Genomic DNA, 19,291 nt, shown 5'->3' with positions numbered 1-19,291 from the left:
GAGGTCTGCTTCATAGGACTCAACACAGTTGTAACTTCACATTCATTTGTGTAACTGTTTAATTAATGTAGTCTGTCTTATTAAAATGAAGGTCCATGAGAATAAGAATTTTTGTTTTTGGCAACTACTGTATCCCAATCTCAATAAATATTTGTTGAATGAATAATAACACTCAGTACCTTCGTCTTCCTAACTAAGAACATGGGGGTGTTATTTACTGAGGTAGCCAATAACCTGGCACAGTGTCTTACACAAAGTAAGTTTTCAAATATTAGTTAAATAAAAGAATAAAGAGAGAAAAGAATGTTTCAACTCCATTCTGTTTCTCACATCTCTCCAGCCATAAGGAACAATGAAGAAAAAAGAATACACACTGCAGGTAAAATGAAAGGTTTCTCAGAGGCAAGAAATCAAGCTCAGCAAGCTCTAGAACAGAAAGGGCAAAGCAAAATGGCAGCTGAGAGGAAAAAAAAAAAAACAAGGGAAAGAAAGGAGGAGCAAGAAAGGAAAATGAAGGAGAGAGGACAGACTAAAATTAAGAAGCAGAGATGAATAGGAAGAGAAAGCCCACACATCTGTGAGTTGAGAAAACCAAAATACTAACTCCTATCATCCCCCAGGCCCTTAGGAAGCAACAGTTCCACAGCATGGGAATTGGCAAAATTTTCCTTCCATGAACCTAGAGTTGAAACTTAAAACTTTTGGAGAGACCAGCTCTTTCAAGTGGAAAGAACTGGATATTGAAAGAAGAGGACCACATGACTTCACTGCCCTGGACAATAGTGGTTGGGTGTAAAAGGACGAGCACCTGACTTAACAGCTGCCCAGAGGGTGGCGGGGCAGCTGATCTCCCATCTTACCCAACAGATGTGCTCAATACTTGACAACCCAACAGATCCCTTCTTTTGGGAAGGCTGAATGACAGCATGCATTCAACAGTACTAAGTGCCCACCATGTTCCAGGCACCATTCTAGGCACTAAAGATATTGCAGTACATACAAAACGCAAGCCTGCCTTAAAGGAGTTTACATTCTAGTGGGGGAGAGAGAATATAACCAAGTGCAAAATAAATGTTTATTATAATGTCATATATGGGAAAATCTGATAAAGAAAAACAAAACAGAAGAAGCAGCTAGAGTATCAGGGTGGGGGATTCCACTTTAGGTAAACTGGTCAGGGAAGTTTCTCCAAGGAGGCGACATTTTATAGAGGCCTGCATGAAGCAGAGAAGGAAAAAATAAAGTAACCCTGAGAAAGAACATTTCAGGTAGAGAGAAGAGTATGCTAGCTGTGCGTGAGGAACAACAGAGAGGGCAATGCTGGAACACGGAGCAAAGTGGGAAACGGTAGCAGCTGAGACCCAACAGGGAGTTGAGCCCTTTGAAGAAGGAAACAGCAGGTGCTGTAGAACCTTGCAGGCCTCAGTAAGAGCTCTGAACTTTATTCTCAGTGAGATTAGAAGGCACTGGAGGGCTGAGAGCAGGGGAAAGAGAAAAGAAAATAGGAAATCACCATACTGATGCTCATGGGAGTATGAGGAGGCCATGAGGGACAGGGTGGTCGAATGGTCACAGAGTTAGACAAGAAGCAGAGAGAATGAGAATCAGATACGAATGTGCTAATAAGAAAAACACTAAAGGGCCACAGTACCCTTAACAACAGTAAGGTTTGATTCCATGGGGCTGTGTGCTGTTTCTTGTTCTCCTGATCCCTTAAAATAGGGCCACATTAACAGGTGAAGAAAGGCAGAAGTCCATGTTTCATAGCATCTACTTTATTACTAAGGTACCTACCTTACTTCCTATTTGTTTTTTATTTCTTACCCAATGTTTTTCTCATTCCTTCATCTCATTTCTGCCTCAAAGTCTTATTTTATCTGTTCTCTGTGCCTGGAATACCCTTCTTTTGTATACGTCAACTCACTTATTTCTGTCCATTGATTGGAAAGGGAGTCAGTAAATATATGCAAAACACACTGAAGGATCTCAGAAAATGGTTTTTAAAATTAAGAGGGGATAAGTGAACTATAGTATGTGAACTGTATCTCAATAAAGCTGTTTTTAAAAAAATGAACAGGAACGTTTTTCTCCTGCTAAAACAAATAATGACTAGTCTGTGGTGTATTTAGGGCTCTCTGAAGATCTAATTCTTGTGATTGTATTTCAAAAGTAAGAGCTACATACATTTTCTATTTCAATTGGTAAAACACAAAATGTAAAGTTTAACCCTATTCATGAGATAGAGTACCTGGTAACTCATAACTGGAGGAAATGAAAAATCAATAAACATTTATATTCACAAAACTAAAATGTCAAGCACTTACTGGTAATGAATTTAATCAGTGACACTACAACGAACCAAATGAGGAAATAAGTAGGGACATCTTTACACTCTATTTTGGAGGGGAGCTCAACAACATTTCTGCCTTAAAAATCAATTTTAATTTGCAGAATACTTTATTCCTTGGAATATCTGATTTAATATGCTTCAATTTTCATTTTCACATCTGGAGGAATTTTAATTAAGCAGGATTTGCTAAGGCCACATTTAACAAATAAAGCTTTACACTAAGGCTGCTGAAAATGCAATCAGCAATTTTTTTTACCCTAAAAATGGAGAAGGAATTATATAGTTATTGCTACATCTTGCTATTCATATAACTATTTCAAGTAATCACTCATTTATTTTCCTTTATTTCATTAAATTGTAGTCACCCCGAAAGTGTGGAGACATTACAGAAAAAGTATGCAAAATGATAAAATGTGGGTTATATTTTGACATCATTTCAATGGTGATCAGATGCTTGACTTCATTCCTAAGCTAACTGTTCTCCCCACCAAATTTGACTATGGATAGTTTATTTACATACTAGAAATCAACTGCCTGATAATTTTGTTAAACAGTCCTTCTTCAAGAAAGGAGAAAGAGGAGTCATTCAAAATAACCAGAGATTAGATTAATTTTATTCCCTACTTTCAATAATTGAGAGGAAATGTTCACTGTCATAAAAATAAATAAGACTGAAATCTTTAACAGGAAATTCTAATTGCCTTTCAGGATAATTATCTTCAACTGACCCAAATTCTCTCCACAATGTCTTCTCCATAAATCTTCACTTCTCATCTCCATATGCTTGGAATAAAGTGACTGAGATCTAATTCTGTGGCAGTTTGTGCCATTTCATGAGACCTAGCCCACACTGCCTTGTATCATAATTATCTATGAATACCCAAGAATGAAAAGAACAGGATAGGATGAAGGCCTTGGGATCCAAAATACTAGAGGCACTCTGATTTTAGCGGAAATTAATGAGATGAGGACAGATTCCAGATCTAGTTGGTAGATTCTAGATACAGTAGTAGAACTGAGATAAGTTTGATTGGATTTGGACTGATCTGATGAATTGGAGTGGGTGGTAGGATGGGAGATGGTAATTGGGATAGCAGGATGGTAAAGATAAATGTTTTCAAAGAAAAATCAAGAATGAGTCCAAGGTTATTGGCCTGAGAATGATCATACTATTAAATGAAGAAGGCTAGAGAAGGAACAGATTTGCAAATCCACAGTGTGAAAAATGGCCCCCTAGGGTGTCCATGTTACAATCCCCAGAACCTGTGGATATGTTACCTTACCTGGTAAAAGAGACTTTGCACACATGATTGAGTTAGTATCTGGAGATGGGGAGAATATCCTGGACTACCTGGGTGAACCTAGTATAATCACAGATCTTCTAAGAGGAATACAAGAGAGTCAGAGACTATGCAGAAGACATAGGATGGAAACAGAAGAAACAAGTGCTAACACTATGCTGCTCGCTTTGAGGATGGAGCAGAGGTCATAATCCGAGGAGTGAAGTGGCCTGTAGAAGTTAAAAAAAGGCAAAGATGTGATTCTCCCCTGGAGCATAGGGATGGAATGCAGCCCTACCGACACCTTGATTTTAGTCCAGTGAAACCAATTTTGGACTTTTAACTTCCAGAGCTGTAGGAAAATAAATTTGTGTTGTTTAAAACCACTAAATTTATAGTAATTTGTTATATCAGCAATAGGAAACTAATATATACACATTAAATTTGAGATGCTTATTAGAGATCCAAGGAGAGGTGCTGAGTAGGCAGTCTGGAGCTCAGAGTGGGCAGGACTAGATAAATCAAATAGTAAGAATCTTTGAATTATGGATCATCCCCACATCACTCAAATCCCACACCTAAAAAAAGCACTCATGCATACACACACACACATCTTCAAGTAATTTCAAGATGTTCAAGAATCCCAACATTCATAGCCTTCAGAATAAGTAACCCAAAGCAGCACGTTCTGATCCTGGTAGAAGACCACGCGCTCACCAAGGAAGAGGAAATCAAGTAACTCGTCATTTAAAAAAAAATCTTAAAATATTTTTTCCCAATTCTGCTTATTAAAAAAAAATCAAAATGTTATAGAAATATCTAACATAGAAAGTTCAAATCACCATGTAATAGTATGTTCATTACTCTCACCCTTTATACTCTCTCCTTATGCTTAAGGATGTGTCAATATGCCTCTGACTCCTGTTCACATGTTAGTAGAAATGTATAGATTTTTTAACCTTATCTTTTTTTGAGATAGTGGTTTTTTTTTAATGCATTTGTTTCACATTCTTTCTGTCCAGAAGTTGCTGAGTTGCTATCATAAAGAATTATATGTTAGCTCACTTAAAGAGGCCCAATAAATTACTAGTTCCAAAATGAACACATTAAACTTCTAAAAACAGGCTACAGAGAAAGTGAAACAAAACCAATGTCATCTACCTTTCTTTGGAGCTCATCTGGCTTAACTGTGCCCTTTTAAGATTGAGCATCAGGATGGAAGCATCCTATTGCTGGACTATGCTCAATACTGCACACTGCTTTGGACAATACTTTTCATCAAACATTTGAGTCGCTACAAGTGAAAAATATCTACCAAATACTTTGTGAGTTCAAAAAATATGCTCTAGAAAAATCTTTCTAGAAGAAAATTACATTTTTATAGCCATGAAAGTAAACTAAGCATAAGAGGATAACCTGGGAATTCCCAGAAAAAAAATAATAATAAAGAAAAAAAGGTGAAAGGCCATGTTAAGAAATCTGAGCTTTAAGGGGAGGATACAATGTGTTAGACATTGAAAGGTTTGAATGCAGGGGGATAACAGGATCAGTTTGTACTTTAGAAAAATCACTTTGGTGATTGTGCAGAGGACGGATTACAGAGAAGCAAGTCAGGAGGTGAAATGGCTAGTTACAAGACTGTTGTGAAAGGTGAGAGACGCCTGGACCGGGATGTTAGCAATGAGGACGGAGAGAAGTGTACAGAGTAAAGAGCAACAAAGGAGACAAATTTACCAGAATCTGGTAACTGATAAGATATAAGCACTCATGGTGAGGGAGAAAGTTAAGAACTACACCCAGGTTTCTGGCTTGGGCAACTTGAGTTGTATCATTTAGTGACATATGGAACCTTGGAGAAGATAGCTTAGGGATGAGAAACATAAGTTAAAGGCATCAAGAGTCTATGAGGAAAGAATCCAGACATTACATTCTTACATTGAATGTATATTAAATAAGCAAGTTGAAAGAATCTGAATATATTCCAAAAGCTTACTGGGCCAAATTCTAGTTACTTATTAGTTGTATAGAGTTCATGAAAAATAACACACGAAGAATTCTAAAACCAAGTTTTTGCCGTTAGTTTCAGTCTGCTCACATTAGGGAGTACCTTTTAAAGAGGCTGTGTTAGATGTTATTTTCCACTGACTGACTGCCCTCTGTGTGGAAGGACTTGACTATTCACCCAAACTACCACGTGACTTGCAAGACTACCTGTAAAAAGATTACAATTCTCTAAACCACTAACATCAAGATGGCCAAAGAAATGTGAGAAGTGATATATGCCACTTTTGAGCAGAAGTCTTAAAAGCTGGCACATGTTTTTTCCATTCCTCTTTTTCTCAGATAGGTACTGCTCATTCAGCAATACCTAGCTGAGATCCCAGAATGAAGAGGACAAGTAAGGCTGAGCTGTGGCTCACCAGCTGCATATAACTGTTGTATGAGGGATATAGGTGTCTAACAAATAACAATGTGTGATTTACTTGTGTTTCCCCGTTTCTAGTAGAATTTTCTGGTGATTTACTAAGAAGCAATCCCATGGGGGGAAAAAAAAGTTGGCCCAAGTATCCCAAAACTAAAACGAAGAATTTTGAACCTGAAAGGAAACTTGACTTTCTGGTGTCAGCAAACTTTTTACGTAAAGGGCTAGACTGTTAATATTTTAGGCTTGTGGGCCACACAAATGTAGCACAAAAAAAGCCAAAGACAATATGTAAATGAATGAGCATGTCTGTGTTCTAATAAAACTTTATTTACAAAAACAGGCAGTGAGCCAGATTTGGCCCACAGGTCTATAATTTCCAGACCTCTGGTCTAAATCCTTCCTACTATCATTGAGGAATCTGAGACTTAGAAGAGAATGCTAAAGTGGGTTTTGATTATGTTAAACAGCTTTTAACAGTTTGGTTAAAAATGAGGATTTGCTTTTCAAGAGATTATGCCTTTCTTAAAAACAAGTGACTGTCATAAAACCAAACAGGTGAACAAATGATAAATTAGCCAATGTTTGAAAAATAATCTTCAGAGAAAACACAATTATATACCTCTTTCCTACTATAATTTCCTTAAACATTTTATCAATCATTTATCAACAGGACAGCATTTCCTATGATCACTGCAATAACTTATCTTAGGCAAAACATGTTTTTAAAAAATGCCATAATATAAGCAACAAATACACTAGACCAGCAGGCAATTATTTCTCATGGTATTTTAAATTTATTTTTCTTTTTTTTAATTTCCAAAGTAATACTCATTGGAGGAAACTCAAACAATAGAGAAGTATATAAAGTGATACATTCCATGCCCTCCTCAAATTCCTTCCCCCCAAGTGTTGACATATAACTTTTGGATCAGAACAGTGCAATACAGCTACTTTCTGAGCCACAATTAACAACGAAGAGGAATCTGGAGTTCCCTGGCCAGATATCGCTTGGAAATAATGTTTTTAAAAGCAACAGAGAGGTTAAGGGTTGTCTGTGGCCTACAAATGAGAAAAGCAAGCTGCCCGTGCACTATAACCAAATGAATGACGCTGCTGAAATGCCTTGATAATGCTCCTGTAGGACATGCAAACACTTTGAAAATGAGGAACAGTATCCATTTCTTCTCTTTTGATATTTTACCGGCAAAATTTGGGCCAATTTACTCATAAAGACCACAATCTTAATCAGTTTTTAAATGCTTAAGTGACATCAGTAAAAATAGTAGAGTAAGAAACTCCAAAAGTCCATCCTCCACAAAAGCAATAAAATACTTGCAGAATCAACATTTTTGGAACTCTGGAAACTAAACAAAAAAGCTTATAGCAATTATTTGATGCACTGAAGGACAGTGAAGTACAGTGAAACACTTATGAAAAACTAACTGGATTTTGGTTAGAGTCGTGAAATTTGTGTCATTTTAACTTATCCTGGTCCTATCCCCCATTTAACAGCTCAGTGGTAGCCTTGAAAATAACAGCCTGCCTTCCTAGTACCAGTACCAGTATGAAAGGGAGCAGAACAATCTCATTCACAAAGAATTGTAATAATTTGTTTTGCCCTGGAACACTGCACTCAACATTATATTTAACACTAATAATAAATGCGTTCTAATTAGTGGTGCCCTGGAACACTGGTACAAAAGACACCTTTATCTCGCCTAACTCAGAATTCTCCAAGTGCTAAAGCTGGAAGGAGTTTGTTGAAAATATTTACAAGGAAATAAATATATTAGTGCTACACGAGGCAACAGATAACAGTTCGGGCAAACAACAGACTAACCAAAGTGGTTGGGAGGAAAGGTTGGAGAATAAAAATGCTCTGGTGAATAGGGCTTTGAAAAGCTTCCATGTATTCCTTGGGTATCGAGAAAACTATGTGCATTCCCAGGGTGGGAACATGCTCAAAAAATATCTGCAAAGGCTCTAGGCTCTCACCTCTGGTTGACCTTCAGGATCCACACAAGCAGGAAGTGAAGGCTAAGAGAAGTTGTACACTGCCTGGCGGAATGTTGAAAGTGTGCAATGATACACAGAGTCCATCTGCAAAGACCAGGAGGTTGCTTTTGTTGTTGCTATTTGGTTTGGTTCTAGGCATTTAAGGAAAATTCTGTCCTATCCTTAGCTCACCACGAAGCTAATAAAACTGAGACTTCAGTGCGACCATTGCAAAGAAAATATACTTTACAAAATTAGTTTAGAAAAGTCACTAAACAAACGGCAACCATAATAAGCAGTAATAACAAACCCTGGGGAGGAGGAAGAATCTAATTTCTAAAGTTGCTACACTACAATATTCAACATGTCCAGTTTTCAACATAAAACTACAAGGCATGCACAAAACCAAGAATGTATGCCCCCCCCACACACACAAACAAAAAGTAATATAAATGGTTTCTGTGGAAGCCCAGATGTTGGACTTACTAGAGAAGACTATAAATCTGCTATTTTAAATATGTTCGAAGAGGCACTGTTAATATAAGAAAAAATAAGCTGTAGCCTAGAAGTATTTTCAAATCTCATATCCAACAAAGGATTTAAATGTAGAATATATAAAGGATTCTTAAAAGCTACATAGTATGAAAACAACCTAATTTTAAAGTGTGCCAAGATTTGAACATTCTTTGCCAAATATAATATATGTATGGCAATTAACATAAAAAAATGCTCAACATCATTGTCCATTAAGGAAATGAACAATGAAGTATCACTACACACTATCAGAATGGCTGAAACAAAAACGAACAATAAAAAACCCTGTAATATCAAGTGCTGGTGAGGACATAGAGCAAATGAAACTATCATACATCGTTGGTTTTGCATAAAGTTCTGGAGAATGCAAAACTATAGACACAGAGAACAGATCACTAATTGCTAGGGGTTAAAGGTTTAGAGAAGGTTTAGCTACAAGAGGCAGCACAGGGAATTTCAGGGTGATCAAACTGTTCTTTATCCTGACAATGGTGGTGGTCACATGAATCTATACATGTATTAAAACTCACAGAACTATAGTTAATGCTGTACTGCATATTTGAAAGTTACTAAGAGAGTAAATCTTAGTAACTTAGTAAGGTCTCATCAAGAAAAAAATTTTGCAACTATGTACAGCAACATCTGTTAACTAGACTTATTCTGGTGATCATTTGACAATATATGTAAGTATAGAATCATGCTGTAAACCTGAAACTAATATAATGTTATATGCCAATTATACCTCACTAAAAAACTCATAGAACTATGTACCAAAAGAAGTCAATTTTACTTTATGTAAATTTAAAAATTAAGAGAAAAAGTCTACAGGAATTCAAATCCCAGCTCCAATCAACTTCTCTTTGCTCCATTTTTCTTATCTTAAAAACAAAACCTGTTTTTCTGTATTGTTAGAATTACATAAGTTCTCAACATATATAAGCACTAAATAGGTGACTGAGAAATAAAATATTATGTTCAGACATGCTAAAACTTGGTACTTTAAAAAAAACCTACGACAGTAGTAAGAAATCTTGATTCCAATTAAAAGACCAAAGAATGAAAGAATATTGGAATTAAAACTCCCAACTCTTCATATCTTCATTAAACTTTCATTGGAAAACCTATGAGGTTATCATTCCATGTTACATTTTACAAGGTTTACAAAATCTTTGCGCACGAGGAAGTATCGAGAGGTTTGTCTTAAGAGCTACATAAGCACCAACATTATATTTAACACTAATAATAAATGCATTCTAATTAAGGCTTAATACTAAATGTTCGGTATTATCCTGGAGAGGCTGTCAAATGACAGTCTCCTTTTTCCAAGTCAGGGAACCTTAGAAACGTCGGACTTGTCCCTCTGCGGCACTACATGCCATCGATCATACGCCTGGTCAATCCTTCCTCAGAAACATCTTTTAGCAGCCATCCTCCACACCATTCCACATAGACAGGATTTGGGGTTTTACGAGGAAGCAGATGCTGCAACTAATGGCGACATTTATCTTCCAAGTTTCTCTTCTTACCTGAAAATTAGCCTCCTCTTCTCGCCCAAATAACCAACTCCGCGGTTAAGCGTTAGAAGGATACACAGTTGGGATCCAAGATGGCGGCGCCCTCGGGCCAGGAGGAGCCACTCACACCAAGAAGGCGTGACCCACGGCTGTGGCGTGCAGGCGCAGGCGCAAGGGCGCGGGGCAGGCTGCTGGGGACCGATGCTACCAGAGTAAGGACCTCGGCGCCCGGGAGTTTGAGGCCCTGCGGAGCAGCTTCACCACCCAGGGCAAGAAGACCCTGAAGGGACACCGTTTGGAATGATACTGAGTACTGGACTTGGCCTTCATTTGCTGCCCCCTCAACCAGAAGCCTGGCACCAACTGCACTGATGGCGCCAAGTGGCAAACATCTAAAGCTCTCAAGACTGAAAAGAAAACAGGAATATGTGAAGTTCTTATGTATCACAACAGGTTGTTTCTTCTCAACAGGGTAAGCCATGGGCAGAATAGAAATTTGCTTTCCATTATTGTGTATATAAGGATTTGGGTTACAATAAAATGTAATCAAACTAACAAAAAAGACTACATTAAATCATTTTTTAAAATTCTATTCTGTTTGCTAGATATGTGTTGACTATATGTGCCAGACACTTCTGAATTATGGAGCTATAACAATGAACAAAATAAGTCTCTTCCCTCATGGAACTCACTACTGAAAGTTAGAGTGTTCAGGACCAAGCATGGAGTCTGCCAATTTTACCGTCTCTCCATTCTAGGAAACCTCTAATGGCCTGCAGGCCCAAAGTCCCATTTGACAGACGCAGCTGCTGGTGATTCCCAGTTTTGGAATGCTGGCAGCCAGGTGGGTGCCACAGGACCCTACAATCCTCTCCCAGGAAAAAAAGACCAGGGATAGGTCTGAATAGGTAACTATGTATAGTTTGTCATAGGCCTCTATGGTAAACTGGCATTTGAACCCTGCCCAAAAGGGGCACTCTGCAGGACGGTGGCTGGACAGCCTACTTAAGAGCATCTTTCTTGAGGAGGCTGACAATAAGAAAAACAAGAGAGCCAGTTACTCAGTAACTTCAGAAGCCGTGGAAGCAGACCAAGGTAAACTGAGTCACAAAAATGGTGGTGTCACTGACATAGAGAGTAGCAGTCGTTCCAACTTAGAAAGGAATGTTCTCTATTGCTATCAGTTTCTTAGAGCTATTATATCCAAATGACTTCTGAAGATACTTCCTGTCTTTCAAATTACCCTAGCATCTTTATAATAAGCCTCCATCAGCTGAAGTTAGCAAAACAGGCCTCTATTTCTTGCAATCTGAAATAATATAACTATAATGTACATTGCTTTTCAGTTATTTCAGTGATAGCTTCTAATACCATTCTAATGTGAAGCCTTCTTAGGCTATAAGATAACACAGGGGTTGAATAAAATCCATGTATAAAATGCATGGTGGATTCTATTGAGTGTGACTAAAAGTCAACATAACTTATGATGGAAAAGCATAACAATTCAAATTACAAGAAATCACACTGAAACCACGCAACATCACATTTTTAACAAATCTAAGCCAATCTTACCTCACGTAGAACTTAAAAAATCCAGCTCCCCAGTAACTATTACAAAAGTTACTAATCAGGAAATCATGAGCATGTCTTTTTTTAAATTCCCCAGTTGATTTTGATGCCCAGCAGCATTTAGAACCCTGGCACTAAGGTAGAGGTAATTGAGGGTCTTGTGACTCAAAGTGTAGGCCAGGGACCAGAAGCAACAGCGTCACTTGGAACTTGTTAGAAATGCAGAATCTCAGGCTCCACCCAAAACCTACTAAATCAGGATCTGCATATTTATAAGATCTCCAGGTGATCTGTAAGCATATTAAAGTTTGAAAACTACTTTTTAGAGGTTCCATTGCTATAGAATTGTGAAAAATTCCACACCATGCTATGAAGTTGAATACCTCAAGAAATTTCCTGTGAAAAAGAAACAGGAATAGAACAGTATAAGAGATCATGTTTGTGATACTAGGCTTTTCACATTAAGCATCTAATTAAGAGTACTATTCAAATGAAAGTCTGTACATTTTAAAACTTGCAATACTACTGCTTATTCCAAATGAATTTCATTTATAAACTGCATCTCCAAGTTATACCTCAACTGAGTAACACATATAAATCTACCCAGATAGCTCCAGTTATCCCCATTGAACTAGTAGTGTGTGTTGAGGGGGAGTCCTTCTGAGGAAATAGAGAAACTAGGGGTGTGGTGACAAGTCAAGAAGGAATGATTTACATGGGTGGCCCCATGCTGGTGGGCCCGCCATGTTTTTTTGTTGTCATTTTTTGTTCTTTGTGTGTGTTTGTGAACACCCCTGTACTAGTGTAAAAGGACTATTTGAAAATAGTGAAATTGCCTGAAAAACTAATTCTCCATATGCTGTGCAAACATTTTCTTCTGTGCCCCTTGTTCTTTGCCAGCTCTCACGGAAAAAGCATTTAACTATCCTCCAGTGTAGCAATTCCTTGATTAATATATCTTCAGGAAACTGCTCTGGAACAATAAAAGCAGCCATATTGAAAACAAATGAACTCTGAATCCCAAGCAGCAGCCATAGCATGCATGATAGGGCTCAGAGCAATTGCAAGTTTTTATCTGTTCATATGCATCAGAGTAGGGACAAAATCAACCCCTTTACAATCTGTATTCGCTGAGAAGTATTCAAACCTGGCACTAGGCAGTGACAAAAACAAAAAACTGTTTTCAGATTCTATAGGTTTCCTTTTCAGTACATCACACATGAGAACTTGAAGTTTACAAGCATGTTCCCCATAATAAATATGTCAAATAGAGAATGAATAATTCTCTTTCAAAAGATGCAAATAAAAAAGGGGAGGGACTCTAAGTTATTTGTCCAAGGTCACATTATAATAAAGTTCAAAATAGCAACAAGAATCTAGGTACCCTAAGGGAACTTCAGGTTAACAAAATACATTATAGCCTGGTGGTAAGGAGAGAGAAACAAGATCAAATTAGAATTTGTATCAGTTAGGAAGTGCATTCAGCTGCTAGTTATAGAGATATAAGATAATAGTGGCTTAAACAAGACAGTTTATTTATTTATTTTTTTCAAATAAAGGAGGAGGCAGGTAATCAAAAGCTCAGATGATGACTCTCTTATCACTGGCAAAAGTAGATTCCATCTACTTTTCTGCTCCACCATTCTCAGTACATGGATTCCATCCTCAAGGTAACCTCATGGCCCAGGATGTCTGCTGTGATCTACACATCCTTGTTCCTGGTAGGAGGGAGAAGGAAATGACAAAAGCAAAAGGATATTCTGTGTAGTTGAGTCCTCTTTAAAGAGCTTTCCTAGAAACCCCACTCAACAACTTCTACTTGCATCTCTGCAGTCTGCAATACAGGGTTCCATTGACTGAGGAAGAAGGAAGAGAATATTAGGTAGGCAAGCAGGAGTTTCTGTCACAGAATCCTATTGTGTCACTTCCTAGTTGTGTCATCTTGAGTAGATTATTTATCCCCCCTAGGCCTCAGGTTCCTCATCTGTTTGTCACATCTACTTCATTGGACTGGTATGAGGACTAAAATGAGAAACATACTGTAAAACAATTAGAATAGTACCTGATACCCAGTACACAATAAGTATTAACTCATTTAATTATCCTATTCCAGCACTTTTCTAAATTCCTCTCCTAGTCTAACTTCCTCTCCATTTCCAAAATCGTAAAGAAATTCATATTAGTTCTTTATACCTATTGATAGTCTAGTGTGAATGAGTTTTAGTCATAGAGCACCTCAATCAGACACACAGGTGAAAAATTATGTAAACAGAGCCACTTCAAAATGGAGTTGGAGCTGCCATTCCAGAGGAACTGCCTTGACATCTTACTCCTCAAACCTTTGGAATGTTTAAATGGGCAAAATAACCTTTGAACTGGGCCAAAACAATATTGTATCCCAAAGAACTGTTTGCAAAGCTACCAGGAGAGCAGACATTATGACTATAAGACTAAAAATTAAAAACATTTTTTAGAATTAGCACCACCATGTATAACTAAAGAATAACTTAGCTTATTTGCACCTACAGAAATTCCTTCCTTGATTTATTAACACCCATGGAAATTCCTTCCTTCTATTTATGTAGTTATTCCCCTTCCCTTTCTTACAAAAACCCCCTTGCCTTCACTTCAGATTCGGAACACTACTCGGATTTTTCTACCTGCATCTGTGCTTCACGAATAGCTATATTTTGGGATCTCAAATAAATGTTTGTTGCCTCTCACTTTAGCCTTTTATTCTTAGGTTAACAACATAAATAAATGCTAATAACTTTACTATGTGCCCAGCTGTTTTCTAAGGGTATTATGTATACTAACTCATATAATCTTCAAAACCTATGTAACAGATTTTATTCATATTAACAAATAAAAAATGGAAGTACAGAGAGGTTAGGTTACTTGTCCAAGGTCACACAGTAAGAGATGATTTGAGAAATGAACCAAGATGGTCTGTTCTCTTAAGCTAAAGTCCAGTTGATAGTCACCACAAACTACTTTATATCCTCATTTATCTTCTTTAAGTCCGTTAGTCTTACCTTCCCTAATTCTATGATGTGTTCTTTAAAAGCATGGAAACTATGCTTTTAAATATATATCTTTGTATTCCCTGTATTGTCTGCACCATTTTGCATACATTATATTGATGGGGATAACTAGACAGGTTTTAAAGAACCTGGTGAATGCAGGATTTTTAAACAATGTAAAAATATGTCTATAGTTTCATGAAACTTTTAATAACTTTATCAAAATAAATTAGAAAATTTTGGAATTCTAATAACAAAAATGGTAAGATGGTGGCCTAGAAGAATTGATGCAGTTTTAAAATTACCTAACTTATAAGAGCTACAAACTCTGGGCCATATGTTATATGAATCAATGAAACTATAGTTTATGACTTGAAACACAATAGAGGTAACTGAGGTGTAGTTATACTTAGCTGTGTTATTTTAGATTGAGTCTTCAACATTTCTGAGTCTCAATTTACTCATCTCTAAAATGAGAATAATAAAAAGTATCCTTCTCAGGGTGTTTTTTTAGGAATGAAGTTAAATAAGACTGTGATAGCCCTGCCTAAGCAGAAAAACACTAGATGTAAAGTATTTCTAAATATATAACAAGAAACATTCAGGTATAAATGTGTGGAGCATTAATAGCAATTGACTCTTACTAGCAGCCAGTGGGATAGCTTGGGAAAATGTGAACTTTCAGGTCAGACCTGGATTCAAGTCCCCATTCTGCCATTTACTAGCTGAGGGGACCTTGGGCAAGTTGTTTAAATATTTCCGAGCCTCAATCTTTTCAATTATAAAATGGAGAAAATAATACCTATCTCACAGGGTATAACATATAAGAAGCACCTGGTTAATAGTGAACATAACAAATTTTATTCTGTGTCCTCATACTGACAATATTACTTTACTGAAAACACATTGGAGAAGTTATATCAGTCCTTCCAGAGTTTACTGTAAAGACACCAACATATAGAAAGAGTAAATCTGTTTAGTATTTATTAAATCCTATCAAATGCCTACTCCAGGTGATTAGGGTAGGACCTAGAACTTTGTATTCCCTGCTCTTTGGAGAAACAATATAAAAATGCTGTACCTTAGTCAGAGGTTCTCAGTTCTGGTTGAGAGTCTGATGAATGCTACAATCTCTCTCAAAGTTACAAAACTTTTAAGAGACAATATAGGAGAATATCTTCATGGCCTTGGGGTACGGAAAGCATTCCTAACCAGGGAGGACAGTGAGGGGGAGGAGGGACACTATAACAAAAAAAAGATTCATAAACACACTTACATTATAATTAAGAATTTCACATCAAAAGAAATCAATAAAGAAAAATTTTAAAATAAGCCACAGAGTGGAAGATATTTATTTACAACACATGCAACCAAAAAGGTTGAGATTCTTGTGTAAAGAACTCCCAACAAATTAATAAAATGTGACAGACAAAAAGTATGATATATTTACACAATGAAAATAAACTACAGCTACATATAATTTGGGTAAATCTTGCAAACTTAATATTGCATGAAAAAAGCATGACACTAAAGAATACATACAAGATAATTCCACTCATGAACTTGTAAAATAGGTAAAACTCAATAATATCGTAAAGGGATGCATATGTTATATATGTGCATACAGGTAAAACTTGTACAGAAGAGCAAGGAAATAATAATTTAAAAAGTCAAAAACGTGGAAGGAGAAGGGATCCTCAGAGTCTGTTTCTAGGTTACTGACAAGGTCCTGTTTCTGACTCTGGCACTGTTTACATATACCATGTTATTGAGCTTCACTTTATCGTGCTTTACAGTTATGGTGTTCTTTACGAATTGGAGAGAACCTTCCCCCCGCAAAAAGATTACGACTCACTTTACTGCAGGGGTCTGGAACCGAACCTGCAATTTCTCCAAGGTATGCATATATTTCATAATTTATAGATTTTATACACTATTCTGAATGTACATTGCAAAAATAAACACAGTTCCACCATCACACCTAAATTTAGCAGGGAGAGAAGGAGTTCACAGACTCCCTCAAGTCCATAAACCCCAAATGTATGTTGTCAAGCTAAGCGAGATAAAAGAAAAAGAAAATCTTTAGATTGTAAAGTGATAGGGGAAGGAGGGAGAAATGAGATTTGAATAGGAAAGTGGAAGACTATAAAGAAAACTTAGAAGAAACTTTAAGCCTTTGGGTCAGTTCATACTTTCATTTGGAGAGAGAACAACGTCCAGTACAAACATAAGTAACAAATGCCCAAGCTTGGTAAGGAATGCAATGGTGTCTGAAAAACAGGATAAGTAATGAGGGGAACGAGGAGCACAGCTTGTAAAGAAATGTAAACTGTTAAATAACGTATCCCAAAAGAAGACCAGTAATTGTAAGGTTAACCCTCTACATACTGCTTAGTATCTCTGTCCCTCACCACTCAATGAAGATAGGACACATTAAATGGTTAGAAAATGCAAACACCAATTCTGAGTGAAAAAGTACACAATGTCATGTCTCAGCAAAATACTATCACAGAACCTAGAAAAGTTTCTGGCAGCCTTGAGAAATTAAGAAACTGGTAAAAAAAAAAAAAAAGTTACAAAAATGCCACTTCCACCAGCCTTGGAATATACATATATTGCAACTAAGTGATACACCTATACCTGGATCATATCTATTCTGACCTCCAATACAGCTCTTCATAATACAGTCCCTCATAAGAGTGAAGCTTTTTGCTGATGGTGATAGGACTCCAAGGTAGCCTATAGTGTTTAAATCAGTAATTCAATAGAGATACATTTTGCAAAGTTTTTTCATATTCTTGCAAGAAACATTTACTCATATCCCATTTCATTAGGTCTGGATTTATACTGAACAAAACTATCAATTATTTTCAAAATGGATGATGGTCATGTAGAGAGTCCAATGCCTTATTCTGACAAAAAGTCCTAGTAATTGGCATAAGGAATTATTTTTAAGGTTCCAAGATCCTATTAATGGCATCGAATTGACTATTTCTTCAAGTTCCACTCATTTTTTTTTTCTTTCATTCCATTTTCTTACCTCCATTTGTTCCCGCACAAACACATTGTCTTCTCTTAATTCTCCAACTCTTAGGCTAAAGGGAGCCACATAGAAAAGCTTCTCCAAGGTTTGATGGAATGTTCACTATATTTCACTTTCTGAAAAGGCTTTAATGAGTCGTTCTCGTCTCAATCTTTCTCATTTCTCTATCTCCCTTTTGTTGTCAGTCCGCTAGGCTTGCTCTCTCTCGTTTTTAGACAACTAGCTTATCCAGTTGGAACCAAAGGCCAAAGAATTTACTCTCTATTATGTTTGATTGATAAGCTGCAGAGGAAGAGAGAAGGGGTGTGGATTTATACTTACTCGCTCTTCCATTTATGCGCCAAATTATTGATCCATGCCTCCTTTGTGTACCCAAAACACTGTATCATAAAAATAATTATAGGCCCAGAAATCATTCTCAGTCCAAATGAATTGCTTTTTGGAATGTTATATTCTGGACTGGGCCAGGGGCGGGGGGCGGGGAGGGGGGGTGGTGAGAGCGGCTCACAAAATAACTCTAAAGCAAGTTCCTATAGGTGAGCTCCGACGGTGGGAGAAGAAGGCAGGGAGGGCTCCAGTCACACAGGTCCTAAGTTCAGAGACACCGAAACCAGACTAGACTATTAGCACGTGGTTCGACCTGGTAGCCGAAGAGCAAGCAAACCTATCGAGAGGTGTCGTTCTCCACCGAGGCGGCCAGACCAGCCAATTCTCTACCAGCCTCTGACTCATCCAGAGATAAGTAGATCACCCGGGCCACAAGTGCCAAGCCAGCAGCTCCTGCATTTAGCGTGCACGGAAAATTGGCAGTTTCGGCTCCGGGGGCCGGGCCCTGGCTTATAGAGACCAGTGTGAATGTCCTCAGGCTCGGCCCGAAAGTGAGGATGAGGATGGAAAACCCACTCTCCCTCTCGCCTCCAGGAGGTGCCGGTGCCAACGGGGCGGGTGAAAGCCGCCACCTTCCGGAGCAGGACCTGCGCGGCCCCGGGGCGCCCAGCCCTCGGTCCCGCGCACCTCCTCGCGCTCCCCGAGCCCCTCACCTGCAGCAGGGTGGCCCGAGAGCGCACGGCCCCGGGCGCGGCGCGGGCCCCCGAGCTCGCGACGGTCGCGCAGCTCTTCCTCCTCGTCCTCCCGCCGCCGGCCCTCAGCCATCGGCGAGGCGCAGAGGCGCAGCCGCGGGACGGCGGACGGGCACCAGGTGCCCCCAGGCCAGCACCCTCGGGGCTTGGAAGGCGGCCCCGGGGAGGAAACGGCGGCGGCGCGGCGCCGGGGGCTGCGGAATCGGCAGCCTCTGCGGACTCCACCTGCAGCCGGCCGGGCAGAGGCTGGCGCGGGCCGGGCCGCTTTCCCCGCCTCCTCCTCGCGGCGCACCGCGGCCTCCTTCTCCCAGCTTTCTCGCTCCCACTCGCTTCTCCCTTCCTATTTCCCTTCCCCGCCCCGCGGACTTGGAGCCAGGCATCGGGCGGGTTCTGGCCCGGCCTCGCCTCCTCGGGGAGGGGTTTCGAGCCACTGAGGCCGCCCCACAGCCCCACGCTCTGGAACCACCCGCTCCACCAAA

General features: G+C 38.7%; 1 protein-coding gene across 3 annotated transcripts in view; it reads right to left on the bottom strand.

The window, feature by feature from the left end:
• SH3D19 (SH3 domain containing 19) overlaps positions 1-19,291 on the bottom strand; it is a 135,225-nt gene extending 115,934 nt beyond the window's left edge. Inside the window, exon 1 of one of the 3 annotated variants that reach the window (XM_039875981.1) lies at positions 18,774-19,291. In XM_039875981.1, the coding sequence (XP_039731915.1) occupies positions 18,774-18,885 (112 nt within the window). In that variant the 5' untranslated portion in view covers positions 18,886-19,291. The remainder of the gene's footprint in view (positions 1-18,773) is intronic. The other 2 variants (XM_039875978.1, XM_039875977.1) reach the window with 2 other exon arrangements.

This window comes from Pteropus medius, unplaced genomic scaffold, assembly GCF_902729225.1.
Source record: "Pteropus medius unplaced genomic scaffold, Ma_sr-lr_union100, whole genome shotgun sequence".
Lineage (NCBI taxonomy): Eukaryota > Metazoa > Chordata > Mammalia > Chiroptera > Pteropodidae > Pteropus > Pteropus medius.
The sequence above is the reverse complement of the archived record's forward strand: the minus strand, read 5'-3'. Positions and strand labels throughout refer to the sequence as shown.